Below are 13,952 nucleotides of genomic sequence, written 5' to 3' on the forward strand. Positions count from 1 at the left end.
AAACAGTAGAGAACTTGCTTTCAAGCAGATCTCAAAATAACAGTGGAGCTGACCACTACACAGTCTTTCTAGGGTGCTGCCACTACAAGTCACTAAACTTGGTTACTCCCTGCCATAGCAACATCTCCAAACAACCTTCAGTGCAGTAAGTGGGGAAGAGATCCAGATTTTTCACCTACAAACAGGGGAAGAGCTGATACACCGCACGCCACCTCAAAGGTAACCTGTGAGCAAATGTCCCAATCTGTCTCCCTGCTGAGTGAATAGCAGAGGCTTGGAGTCCAAGAAAGGAACCACTGTTTATAAGGAGAAACATTAGGAAAGTAGGACTCTCAAGCACAAAATGCCTCACTCAGCCACTACAGAAACAGATCACCATTTAAACCAAACTGAACCTATTAGTCAAAGGAATATATTCCCACTGGAGTTTGTGAATCAACTAAGAAAACATTATTTCCAGCCATCACCATTCTAAATGCCCATGTGCTGCCACTACTTGAGAACAAGTCTTTCAGCAGTAGCTTAATAAATTATGTGTGTAGCACTAAGCTGACACACACCACGAAAGACATCACAAGTCAATAAACACAAAGCAAAGCAAATAAAATATGAGAAATCCTATTAACTGTGGAGTGTACTACAGAGCTCTTCCAAAGCACACATCCTTGTGCCAGATCTTGTACAAACAAATGTGAAGACATCGAATCCAACTCTAATGAAGTCAGTACAAACTCGTCCAGCAAACCTCTGAAGATGTGTATATTTCCTGTGACAGATACCACGCACTGCATATTTTTAAAGACTCGATAAATGAAAAAAATATACCTTTGCCTTCCCTAGGTTTCTTCTTTATACCCAGATCTGGAGACCCATCAGCCAGAGCCGACTGTTGGGTCTTGGGTTTACGGCCAGCTGCACATAAAACATGAGGAAAAACAAGTGTTAATCATATGCAAAGTATTTTACAGTTTGTCTTTGCTGAAAGAAGCAGTTCATGTATTTTCCCCTTGCTGTTTCCTTGCTACAGATATGGATAAACTTAAATTGTTTGATTACTATTGCATAACCAGTTTAATTAATAATTTGGTTGCAGATTTAACTCAATTTCAGACAAGTTAATGGCAGGTGAGGTAAGGACCAAACGTATTGAGTAAAACTCAGTGTATTTGCATTCTTTAGCCCAGTGCCTGTTTTACTCTGAATTAATTTACAGTAGAGTTATGGTTATGTGCGTGTGGTTTTACTAAATCTGAAATTCAAAGATCTTGGATTTATATCACTTTACCACTGCATTGCATTTTTTCCCCTCTAAATTACAAATATTCCATCTTAGCATGTCTGGAAGCTCTATTAAAGCAATATCCCTAAAGTTATGTAAATCTTATTGATGCCTGTAAGAAAACTACCAGATAGATACAGAGAGAGCAACCTCACCAGGTGCTAACCTCCCATACGATAGTGGAATGCTTAGAAATCAAACACTGTTCTGAATTGCTTCTCCTCAAAGACACGGCAGTCAGACAGGAAAGATACAAATATCACAAGTAAGATCTTCTCATGTTTTTGCAAACTCATTTGTGGTTTTTTAGGTTAGTATTTACCATGCTGTTTCATTGCAATTACCTTGAGTCTATCCACTCTCCAGATATATCCGTATTTCAGACACCAGTGGTGTAGTGGTTTGAACACACCACGTAAATCCTCTTTGCATCTTTCTCTATCCTTCCTCCACTTTGTGTTAAAAAACAACAAACACAGAAACCATTTGCCTTTATGGCTTGGCAAAGCCCATTCTCTTGCTCCTTCTTTTTTCCTGCTCCAGTGCCATTTTCTAAGAACTCACACTTCAGACTCCAGTCAGTCTGTTCATATGAGCAAAGATAACAGATCATCCAATCTATCTCCACCTGTATCAGCTGCACCACCCACAGCAGTGCACATCAGAAATAAATTCTGACATTGCTCCTACCAAGAGCCATATGTACCTTTTTTCTTTTTCATTGGTTCATGGATATCAGGGGAAGTTGGGACAGGAGATACATCCATTGACTCAGATTCCTCTGTTGACACTTCCACCACAGTTTCTGTGATCACATCAGGTCTCATGGCTGCATGGATAAATTCTGGGGTTGACACACAAGGAGGGACAAAAACTTCCACTACGAGAGAAGGAAAAAGGAACATCTGATGAAGTTTTTATCTGGTTATTTTAATGCACCTTACACAAAATTAATTTCAACAAAGCATATACAATATGTTTCTGCTCCAACAACCTGTCACCTAGAAAATCAATCCAACTCCCCAAAACATGCACACTTTTATGATCTCCATTTCCTATTTTGTAGTTTTTGCATTTCAGTTTGCCCATTATTTCATCCAACATAAATTAAGTAACCTCAGAAGAAACAACGGTTAAAGAAATCATCCAGTTTTGGTTTTTTAAACCAGGAAAACTTTGCAACACATATTTTCACTTCAAATAAGTCTTTATTTTAGCAATTTAAAATGTCAAATTCACAGAACCACAGAATGGTTGAGGTTAGAAGGGCACCTGGTCCAACTCCTTACTCAAGCTGGGCCACCTAGAATCATGTACTTTTTTGTATCTCCAAGGATGGAGACTCCATGGTCTCTTTGGGCAATCTGTGCCAGGGCTCTGTCAGCTGCACAGTGAAAAAAGTACTTCCTGATGTTTAAGCAGAGAAGTTAATCTTAAATGTGTAGTCACTCAAATATCTCTACCCAACAGATAAATGATTTACTCTGTAACTATACTCATTAGGGGGTGAAAAAATCATGTAAAAACTCAAACCAAATCAGTAGCTTTGAAATAAGCAAGCAAATGCTTTAAACCACATACAGCTCCCCCCAGAAACAAGTTTCCCACTTTGTTTGTTTTATTAATTAGCAGAAGGAGAAACAGTTGCCAGAGCAGAAGCTGTGGCTGACATACCAGGACTCCTGGCATCTCTCAGGCAGGTAGGAGACTCCATATGAAGCAAGGCCTCTGCAGCTTCAATTGTCTTATCCGTGCAGTGCACATTACTGCCATGGACTGATGCTTCCACTGCAGAAGGATACAGAAAGTTAATGAGAACAGATTACTTATGAAAGTCCACAGTCCTGTACAGCTGTAGTGCTTAATCTCTAACATGAAAATTGCAAAATTGTCAGGTGTCTTCACACCTTTTATACCTTTCTGTCGACAGAAACATTTAGGGAAGACACAGGACAAGAGGAACCAACACTGTCACTTCTCTAGATTAGATTTCTGGTTCACAGCCAAGCTCCTCATTTCCATGAGGTGTTCAAGAGCTTACAAAAGCAGACTCTGAGATTTATATTCTGCCTTCAAATTAACCAGAACAAACCAGATTGTGATCAGGATGGTTATAAATTAACGCAGCAGAACAGACAAGTAGTACTATCTCCAATTATTATCCCGTTAAATTCTGAAGGTCACCTCTCTTCAAGTTTTCAGTCTATTGGATAAATATATATAAAAATACAATATTAGTCTGCAAAACAGATATTTCCTGTTTTGATTTCTGACATTAAAAATAACTGTGTGTTGGGTTTAGCAGGCTTGATTGTTAAAAAAACACAAATCACAACAAACAGTATAAAGGGTGTGGGTTTTTTAAGGGAAAAAGGTAAAACCAGCTCTTTTCTTATGTTCTGAAAGGAAAACTAAGTAATTAATAAAAAATAATGTAACTCCAAGAAAGCACATTTAAGTTTGATACAGTGCAGCTCACAGCAACTTGAACACAGCAGCAACACTTTAAAGACCCCAAGGTATCAACTAAAACTACAATTCTACTCACAGCCAACTCCACATTCCTCACCCCTGTGAAGGTTTTTAAAAGCAGTGACTGCAGAAACACCTGTTGCCCATCATCCACACTGGCTAAGGTACTCTGCCTCTCTCCAGTTGCTCTTTCCATTTATGGCCATCTGCTCCAAGCTGAACCACTCCAGGGAGGCAGCAGGCAACCCAGGAGATCTATCTTTAGCGTGAGCAGGGTCACCTATCTCCAGTGTCACACAACTAAAGAGGATTTGGGAGTAATTCTCTATGAGAACTTCAAGGCACCTATCCTGTAACTGAACACATCTAAGAAACAACTCGAGGTTTGTTGGGAAAATAACAACAGAGTTGCTTCTGACTTAAGAAAACGCTGGATACACAAAGATTCCTGCAGGCACACATGTGGATAAAAGCCTTCCAGCACATTGCAGTTTATTCAAATGCAGGGCTTAAAAACTCAAAAAAACTACTAGCCAGCAAATTAAACACATAAACCAGAAACTGAAAGTGCCCAGATGCAAAATTTTGGGTGCCTGAAATTTCTTGCTGAACTAGCCTGCTTCCCACCTGCTGGCTGGTTGATGGAATTCCCACTACAGCCCATTAGTTATAGCCTGGGATGCTATTTAGAGGGCTTTATCTTTTGGAACAGTAGATGCCTGATAAAGCTGACATTCCACCAGTGCTTCACCCCAGGCTGGGAGCACAGGGAAATCAGGAAAGGGTCTCTATTGCACGCTCTGTCCCTTGGATAACCAGTGGCAATCAGCAAGAGTTTTGCACTGTAAGCCCTTCCCCCAGCTCCAAGTCCTGGGTGCTTCCCATGCTTGGCCAAGCTATTTCCTTCCTCATGAAGCAGTTTGGGAGTATCCCAAGTCAGAGGCTGAACACCTGCACTGTGACAGAGTGGCCCTGCAGGAAACCCTCTGCCTAAACATTTCTCTCACTAAAGAAAAGCTTCAGTTGTACAGAAATCAGTACGTTTCCCTTCATCTATCTGATAAAACTTTCCACTGATCATCAGAATAAAGGAACAATACTCAGAGAGTCATCATAAATGTATCAATTCTACAACACTACTAAAATTAGAAAGTCCAAATCAGTATTGAATATATTATTATTCTAAAGCATGCAGTAAGATTTAAAGCATGTCAGCAAAGCTTCTCCACCAACCCCTCTGCCTCCCCTGCAGCTAAGAGCTGTGCAGTTTTCATTTCTGCTGGTTACCATTTTGGGGACAACTAGTTAGCTGCTTCTGTGCAGACAGCAGGTTCAGTATGTAAAGGAAATCTGTAAAGAAATTCAAACAACAGTTGCCAAATTTCACTTGTAAGAGAGTACCCAATTAGCTACTCCTAAATGCTTAAAAGCATACAAAATTTTCCTATAGGGAACAGTTTAGATGCTTTACCACAAGTATGAGGTACCTAGCCGGGGGCAGGAATAAGGCAAAAAGAATAGCAGAAAGCCATCTTCATACTTTTCCAGGACTAGGGCATTCTGCTGAGGTGCTAGTGTGGAGGGAAAGGAGACACAGCCCCCTCAGCATTTTAGAGACTAACGCTGCAAAACCGTAACAGCAGAGCCAAGGAGCCACTCGACCTCTCCCCTAAGCAACCCTTCCATTTCCAATAAAAATAGCACTATCTACTCCTCAAAAGCCTGTGACATTTGAAAATACACACTTCACAAATGTTTTTCCAACGTGAGTTACTTAGGACTCCACTAAAATTGCCACCTAAAAAATATCAAGTAAAAAATAGTAACACTTCTGGCTTTGGCTGGAACACACATGCTGTCTGTCTGTCATGACAGCCAACAAACGCACCTTACACTGCCAAAAAGACAGCTATTAAAACACCTACTAAAACGAGTGCTATTACCAAGTTTCAAGCCTTTTCAGGTAGCTAATTCTTCTTTAAACAGTGCATGATTTTAGCCTCAGAAGCATTTGTCTACCCAGTGAGCATCAGGAGTTTTCATTTATGCACAGGCAACGTTACTGTGCCAACACAGTGGGAAGAAAAAAGTACAAATTTGTATTTCAACACAAATTTTATGTAAAACATCTTTCTGACATGCTGGAAAATATCTAATAGAAGACAGCAGCATGTCAGAGTGCTCAGTCATGAGGCATGACACGGATGAAAAACACAGCTAAATTAGATAACCCAAAAGATGGAAGTGGGGAAACAGGCTCTCTCAGAGAAGGGATGAGACCAGAAAAAAGCAGGAGGCTGTTCTTGCAGATTACTGGATCAAGTGTCATCAACCAAACTACACTTGTATCACAGTACCTGGTAACACTTCCCACAATAAAGATGGGAAAAAAGCAAATCAAGGGATAAGGATTGTGCAAACAAACAAAAAAAAAAAAGACAACTTTCCACTTTGGTGCATAAGTGCAGTATCACAATGGGCAGAAACATTTCTGATCAAAGAGTGAAGTGTTTCACCTGTTTCTTTAAATATGCCCAATTCTATTTGTATTTATTTATGCTATCAACTATGGTACCACTGTGCACATATACAATACCCCAAAGCTAAAATAGACTGTATTGCTTGAGTCAAAAAAGTAAGGTGCAGGTCTGTAACCTTATATAATCATTTCAGGAGGAACTGTCACTTCCCCAAAGGAAGCAAAGTAGTTTACATGGATGAAAGTAAATTTTTCAGAGTTTGATAACTAAGTGACATGAGATCTGCCATTTACTGATCTAGAACACATCAGAGCTAACACCACCACTTACCTCTCATTCTTTTAAAACTAAGCCTCATCTTACTGCTTTTATGAAGAATTCTGAGTCCTTGGCATTTTATTTTAAAATACTTCATTATTTTAAAATACTCCATTAAAAATTTTCTGGTCTGTTTGTAGGAAAAAAAATCCTCTTTGAAAACAACCTCAAAAAATGTAAACAGTTAACTATGCTAGTTGATGTCTATCTTCACTGTTGACCTAATGCCTTCTAGCTCCACTTTCTAAACAAATAGCATGTACAGTACATTATCCAAGGTTCTCAACAGCTGTTACAAAACACCAAACTTGGTAATTAAGTCTGACAGGGCTTGTACTTCAGTTTGTACTTCAGCTTTCACTGAAGAATGCAGTGGCAATATATCCATTTGTTAAAAACGTCCCCCGTTTTAACATAAGACTAACAAAATTAATAAAAGCAACTGATGAGAGGGAAAAAATGGGACAGGAACTTACAAAATGGTATTTTTTGGCACTGAATACAGCTCTTCCCCCCCTTATCTGAAGTGTTATCAATGCATTTACAAGGCCAACACTTAACTGCAGCACCTGCAATAGCTTATCCTTTAATACTATCAGGCAACCAGAGGAATACTTTAATGAAGAATTCCCAATTCCAAGCATGGAACTCAGTCAAGAGTGACTACACATACACTAACAAAGCTCATTAAAGTTTACTGGTGCTTACATGCTTGTTTTATCTCAGCACTTAAAAGACCACAGCAAACAGAAGTGGAAGCTGTAACAGTGCTTAAGCTGCATTTTAATTAAAACCAGCTGAATTGCCCATATAGTAATACCCAGAAATCTTTCTGCATGCAACATTTGACTGGAAAAGAAAGTATTTTCAGTTTACTGCTTGTTTTATGGCAGACATTTGTTCAGAAAGTGAAGAACAATTCCTTGGATTTTTCAGTATTTCCCTAAGCCTGGCTCTGTTGGTTCCAAAGACTCTCAGCTGCACACAATTTAAGGATGATGCACAACCCACTGCATAAAGGCAATCAATAAAGAAAATGAGAGAGATCATCCCAAAACACTTGTTCCACTGTAAGCCATATGTTATCAGCCTGATATTGACACAAATATTAGCTACAAAGCCAAAACACGTCTTTGTAAACTCATTTAGGAGTTGCTTGTACAACCTGCAATTAAGATAACACTAAGCAGCAACAATTTTGGTCCCTCTTACTGTTATCGACATTGAAGTTTTGTCAACATTGGAACAAGGAGCCAGGGGAAAAGGCAGCACGTCATTATTATTACAATCCCTTAGGATAAAGAATTCCTCACTTAAATCCACATGATACCATCTACATACAAACGTAAGTAAACAGATATGGTATCCTGATAGTATGATGATGGGAATACTAGACCTGTGTAGGTATCTGTATCACTCACTGCAATGCAAATATAACAAGAAAAAAAAAAAAGGAATTAAGTTGTCTGGGCTAAGGACATTAAGGACATCAGAAAGGGCAATGCAAAGGTCACTTGTCATTTATCTAAGGGTTAGGTCACAAGCAATCTAGTTACAGTGACTTAAGAAGCTCTTGACACAATAATCAACTACTTAAACGTTCTCCATTCATCGACAGTCAAAAGTAAAAAACAACTGAAATGCGCGGTGAGCCCTGAAGGAATCAGAGATGTGTTCCACTGGCAAAATGAAGCACCTGCTCCAGCACTGACAGGAGAGTGTCCAACTGCTTATGACCTGCTCTACTTCTGTTCTGCAGCAGAACAGTTCTTTGCTGCTTTATACTGGGGGTTTTTTGTGTGTCTGGTGTTGCCCTCCTACGAAAAACACTGTGTGTTTTTCCACATTAAATAAAATAAAGCACTGTGAACATTTCATGACGGCTCTCGTTTTTTGGAAGGGTATCTTTATACACTCGAAAACGACAGAGCATTTACCTTTAGCACACATTCAGGCCTGTACAAACCCACTGCCATGTCAATGCAAAACCAGTGTTAGGCTTTACTGTCCAGGCAGTAACTGCACAAGTCATTACTTCTAATGCTCTCCACCGTCCTGCTGTGTGTGGTTTCAGGGAGTAGGTTTAAATACTGAGCTACACGTTGTAAAGACAAAAATAAAATCAGAGCTAGTACAACTTCTGTGGAGAACTAAACGCTGGACAGTGCTTTTGTGGCTTTAGTCAGCTGTAACTTTGCTCGTGCTTTCTCAGTGGCTCTACCACAGTTTAAGACAAATCCTGGGATCACTGGAATGTGTCCTGTTCTCGGACAGATTTAATAAAACCAAGAGAGGCCAAACCATGATCCTGAACATAACCCCGAGGAAGTGTCAGAGGTCGGGTAAAGCGGCTGGGCCCGGAGGCTCCAAGGTGTAGAGGAGGGAGCAGAAGGAGCGCGGCACGTGCAGGAGTGGATGAGAGCCGGCTCCGACTCCTGTTCCGTCCCGGGCCCGCGCTCCCGCCGCGCCCTCCCCCGCCCGCCGGGGGCGCCCGCAGGCAGGTGCGGCCACGTGCGGCGGCGGCGGCGCCACTTCCGTGTTTACACCGCGCTCCGCTCCGGTGCCTCGCCCGCCGCGCGCCCATTGGCGGCCCGGCCACCTCCCCCCCGGCCGGTCCCTCCCCCGGGGGCGCGCGGGGGCCCCGGGGGCGCGCGCGGCGCTTCCGCTGCGCGGCGCGCGTGGGGGAGGGGGCACCGCCGCCCCCCCGCCCCAAACACGTGGGGGCCGCGGCCCCGCCGGCGGCGCCTCCTCCCGCCCCGCCGGCGGCTCAGAGTTTAACAGGGCACGGGGGGGGGGGGACGCCGGAATTAGGGGCGAAGAGGGGGGGGAGGGGGGGCACGCACGGGGAGGCCGGGCCGCGGCCCTCGGCCTGCCCGCTCAGACAGCGTGGCGGCGGCGGCGGCGCTCCGAGCGAGGGGAGGGCCGGCGGGGGCGGGAGGACAACAACCCCGCGCACTTCCTGGTTCTCGCCCCGGCCGCCAAAAGCCCCGCAAAACTCCGCCGCGCGCACCCCGCCGCAACTCCCGGCGCGGCGGCGGCCGTGCCGGCGGTGGCGGTGCCGCGGGGCCCGCCGCACGCCGGGCCGGCCGCTACCAAGGTGATCACTTCCTGATTGCCCTCCATTGCAGCCCTGGCGCCCGCCCTGCGCCGCGGCTCCCCCCGCCGCCCGTCCCCGCTCCTGCCCGCCCCGCCACCCCCGCAGCCGTCCTCGCCCCCCGGCGGCGCGGCGCCGCTCACCGGCGCGGATCAGGAGGTCGAGCTGGTTGGTGGGCCCCTCATGCACGGACGCCGCCATGTTTACGCTGCCGGAGCGGCTTCACATTGACGGGCGGGCGCGCGCGGGGCCGGCGGGCGAGGCGCGCTCCCGCGGCGCGGGCGGAGCGGTCACCGCCACGGCGCGCGGCGGCGGCGAGAGCGCTTCCTGCGGGGCGGCGCGCGCGCGATCCTTCCGCCGCCCGCCCCACACAGGAAGTGCCGCGCCGGCTCCCGCCGCCGCAGCGGCAGCAGAGCGGGGCCGCCCGCGGGAAGGGGGAGCCGCCGGGCACCGCCGGCCCGCACGGGCAGCGCCTGCCCGCCCGCCCCGGCCCGCAGGCACCCGCGGGAACGGACACAGAGGGTCAGGGCGCAGCGCGGCCCGTCCCGGCGCTGCCCCGAGCGCCTTCCCGTCCGCCTCTACGCAGCCCCCGCACACCGGCACCGACGTGCCTCGGGCACCAGGATAAGCCTGACAGTCCCCACTGACGCAGGAACAAGTTTTCTCCTTGGCGATTCTCTACGTTCAGTAACAATTCGCCAGACAGCCTCAGTCCTCCTCTCCTGCAATCCACAATCCACCTCGTCTCCTGAATAGCAGCGGGGCTGATTCCAAGGGAACTTGTAGGTGTCTTTTCCAGTTAGCTACAGGCCCTGTCCATCCTTCGTGAAACCCAGCCCCCGAGCAGATTTGGGGGGGGGGGGAGGGAGGGGAAGTTACATTGCTTTCTTAATTTAAAAATATATTTTAAAAACCACCACTGCTGCTTTTTTTAGGGTTGTGTGCTCTCCCATCTGAAGAACACCTGCTTCAGTGACACCACAGCCAGGTGTGGAGTGCTGCAGCTGGACAGACACCAGTCAGGAGAACACAACCTCCACATGTGTCTGTCCATTCCCTGTGCCGATCACTCCCAGGGTAAAACTTCAGAGCTGCATGCAAAGAGCAGCTACCCCGAGATAAGCAAAGCAGCATGGAGATTACACATAGGAATTCCTTCACTGACACCACACGCACCTGAATAGGCCCATATTGTTAAGCCAAAGATCAAGCGAACACCTGCCTAAAGAGAATTCCTTCCTTCCTTGTACACCACAGCTCCATTAAAAGCAGGTGAAGGGCACTGGCTGCAACCTGACAATACAGAACCTCTTCCCCTCTCAAGTTCTAGTAGTCCTAGGACCTAGATCACAAGCAACAATTCAGAAGCATTTTTCCCCACCACAGAAATCACAAAATAGTATCCAGCATAAATGACCTCCAGCTGGTAAATTCAGTGCTTCAACCTTTTGACAAATCATACTCCTAACACTACAATGCCCAAGGCTTTTTAGGATACATTTTAATGACTGTATTTATATATAATATTTATAACGCACAAACAAAAATTCAGGCGTTTCGTAGACCTCACTCATCCATTCCTGGCTGTAAGGAAATAAATTTGTTCATCACCATCAGATAAGCAAGACCTCCAAGCAACATCATTCATTCTCACATTAAAGACCTATCTAAGGGTAGGTCCCTGCTAAAGTTTTGCCAGCCGAGCTCTTCCCAACCAGAAGCATGGACAAAAAAGGCAAGTATCCAGCTGTGATGGCAAAAAGCTCTCATGCAGACCCAGCTTTGCCAAAAGCAGAGTGCTCCTGTCAGCTTTTGTTATTCAGAGAGGTGCAGCACCAGTGCTAGCAAGAATTCCTTCCGTCAGCATATTTCCACTAGGGGACTCTGCTGTATCCTCCAGCAGAAATTTTCCGAGTGGAGACAAGCCCAAGGACAAGGAAAGTCATTTTAAGTAGGCGCACACTTAAATGTGCAATAAAACTTAATAGTCCTTCATTAAAACATCCTCAAATTGAAGTGGAAACCTCACCCAGTGCAGTTTAGCAACACCATAAGTTCAGCTTAAATACAGAGTACTGCAATAACCACGTACTCCTGTCACTTTGTCCCATGTACCTACTGTTGCTAAAAGTTGTAATTTACCCATACTTCAAGCCATTTAGCCCACAGCAGTAAAATACAGTTTAAAAGTTTGCCTGTTTAGATCCAGATCAAAAGGTGCACTGAGACACTAAATACCCTTGAAGATCCAGACCTGTGTCAATAGGAGTTCACACTTCCATACTTTGGAAAAGGTACCTTCATAGTTTTTTCCTTTATTGATTGCTATGTAATTCAGTGAGCATTGTTTACTGATTGCAACTTTTAATCATAAACTGAAGTGTTTGATTCAGATCCAATGAATTTTTGCCTGGGATACGTGGACTCCTTGAATAAGTGCATTCAAGCAATGTGCACTATGTAACTTTTGACAAACACCATGAGTCCAAAATTAAAGGAAAAAAAAGAGCATAAAACATCAAGCTCTTGGTTTAATAGCAATTTTCTAGGCAGCATTTATTTACTACTGCAAGCACAGATTTAGCACAGTGTCTGCCAACTCACAAGAAATGGACTTGAACAGCTGCACTCAGTATATTCTGAGTCTTTGCTCTCTCTGATCTCACATAGAGAGAATATCACTGGCTGCCTGAGGGGTTCCAATCTCTTGAAAAGAGTCCAAGCCTAGGCACTTTCAAGATTAATATGTAAAAAACTACAATAAATCTATATAGCGATCATTTTGATCTGTGCACACCTTATATAGTATTACATATATAGACATATATGTCTTTAAGGAGGAATGCAACTTCCTCTGGAAGTTCTGCAGTTTCATCTGTTTATATGATTTTAGTATTTCATGCTGAATGCTAATTGATTTGTCATGCTAATAAAATCTTATTATTTCAGGGAAAAAAAAGAGTCAACAGGGGAAAAAGTAAACATGCACTTAACTTTTTAACCTGTTTTTAAGCCTCCTTTCTAGGCAAAAGGCTAACAAAGAGGGCTACAAAGTCTACTCAGTGGGTGGCCCAATGAAGCAAGACATATTTACTGTAATGGAACAGGGCCACAGGAAATTGCAGATGTACTTATGTTTCTCTGGCATGAAAAAAGCAGAAAAAAAAATATAGATTAACAGATCCCCAACAGCATCAGTCTTTGTCAGACAGAAATATATTTATTAACCTATTTTTTGTTGGTTTGTTTGTTTTACTGTTAGAGAATACAAAGATTCAGCTGTATTGTAATTTTTTAAACAAGCTCAGCTGTCAAGATAGCCAGGTACCCCTACATGCTCATCATCACATCTACATTTACCAAGTGCCAGACAAAAAAAAAAAATCAAAATGTTTAATATGGACAACTTTGTTCACATTAAAGGAAATGTGTCACTTCTTTGCAATATACACCAGTTAAACCTCATCCTGATTGTTTTGAAAAAGTGAAAGACAGCTGAAGAAAAGCAGCTGGATGTGATTAAATGCATCCAAGACAGCAGATATAAATTCAGAATACAAAGAACTGGTAGGTTCCAGCAGATTTGCAGAAGTGGACTGGAATAAGATCATCAATTATCTTAAGCATCTCTTTGAACAATCCTCAAAACTAGTAGAGCATTCAGTGGCTATGGAGGAATTGTCAGTCTCCACTCCCATAGTCGCCTATGCAAAGCTGCCTTTCCCACAGTTCTCACAAATATGATGAAAATATTCCCCTGATAATAGCCTGTAGTTCCTCTTGGAAAAATACTTCACAAGTATTGTAACTTGAAATGCTAAAAGTGCAACCTTCCAATGGCACCTTTGTCCTCCACTAACAGCAAATGATTAACCAGAAAGGAAAACCTGTGTGCATTTAATGACTTTTAGCCACAGAGGATGTAGCTGTATTCTAGTAAGACCTACTCTGGGAAAAGGCAATTATTATAAAGCAGTTGCTTATCCTTACAGAGGTGATTTGACTTCATTTAAGTAAGTAGAGGAGGGTAGATGGCAATCTGTCTGAGGGTAGTATTTGCACTCTGCATGACAAATTGCAAATGATAACGGAGTAACAGTGCTGAAATGCCAACCACTCTAAAAAGCCTCAAATAATTTCAGAAGTCCAGGCATGTCCTGTCCCAAGTGCCCAAACCACCTACAAATTTTAAAGTTACAGAAAGGTCAGTTTTGCCCAGGATCCTCAAGAAATTCACAGCTGATAATTACAGATGTAGTTGCTGTCCTCAACAGCAGGCTATCAAACTGTTGATAGCTATTACTGCATT

At 43.9% G+C, this 13,952-nt stretch overlaps 1 protein-coding gene across 3 annotated transcripts in view; it reads right to left on the bottom strand.

The window, feature by feature from the left end:
* Nucleotides 1–13,952, bottom strand: part of ELF2 (E74 like ETS transcription factor 2) — a 35,246-nt gene that overhangs the window by 6,195 nt on the left and 15,099 nt on the right. For 2 of the 3 annotated variants that reach the window (XM_051768063.1, XM_051768062.1), the window contains exons 4-6: nucleotides 2,954–3,067; nucleotides 1,986–2,159; nucleotides 826–912 (exon numbers count right to left, since the gene is read on the bottom strand). In XM_051768063.1, coding sequence (XP_051624023.1) covers nucleotides 826–912; nucleotides 1,986–2,159; nucleotides 2,954–3,067 — 375 coding nt within the window. Of the gene's footprint in view, nucleotides 1–825; nucleotides 913–1,985; nucleotides 2,160–2,953; nucleotides 3,068–9,786; nucleotides 9,952–13,952 lie in introns of those variants that run through there. The other variant, XM_051768064.1, reaches the window with a different exon arrangement.

The sequence above is a fragment of the Manacus candei genome, unplaced genomic scaffold (assembly GCF_025592945.1).
Source record: "Manacus candei isolate 608988 ecotype Guabito, Panama unplaced genomic scaffold, ASM2559294v1 h1tg000092l, whole genome shotgun sequence".
In the NCBI taxonomy this organism is placed as follows: Eukaryota; Metazoa; Chordata; class Aves; order Passeriformes; family Pipridae; genus Manacus; species Manacus candei.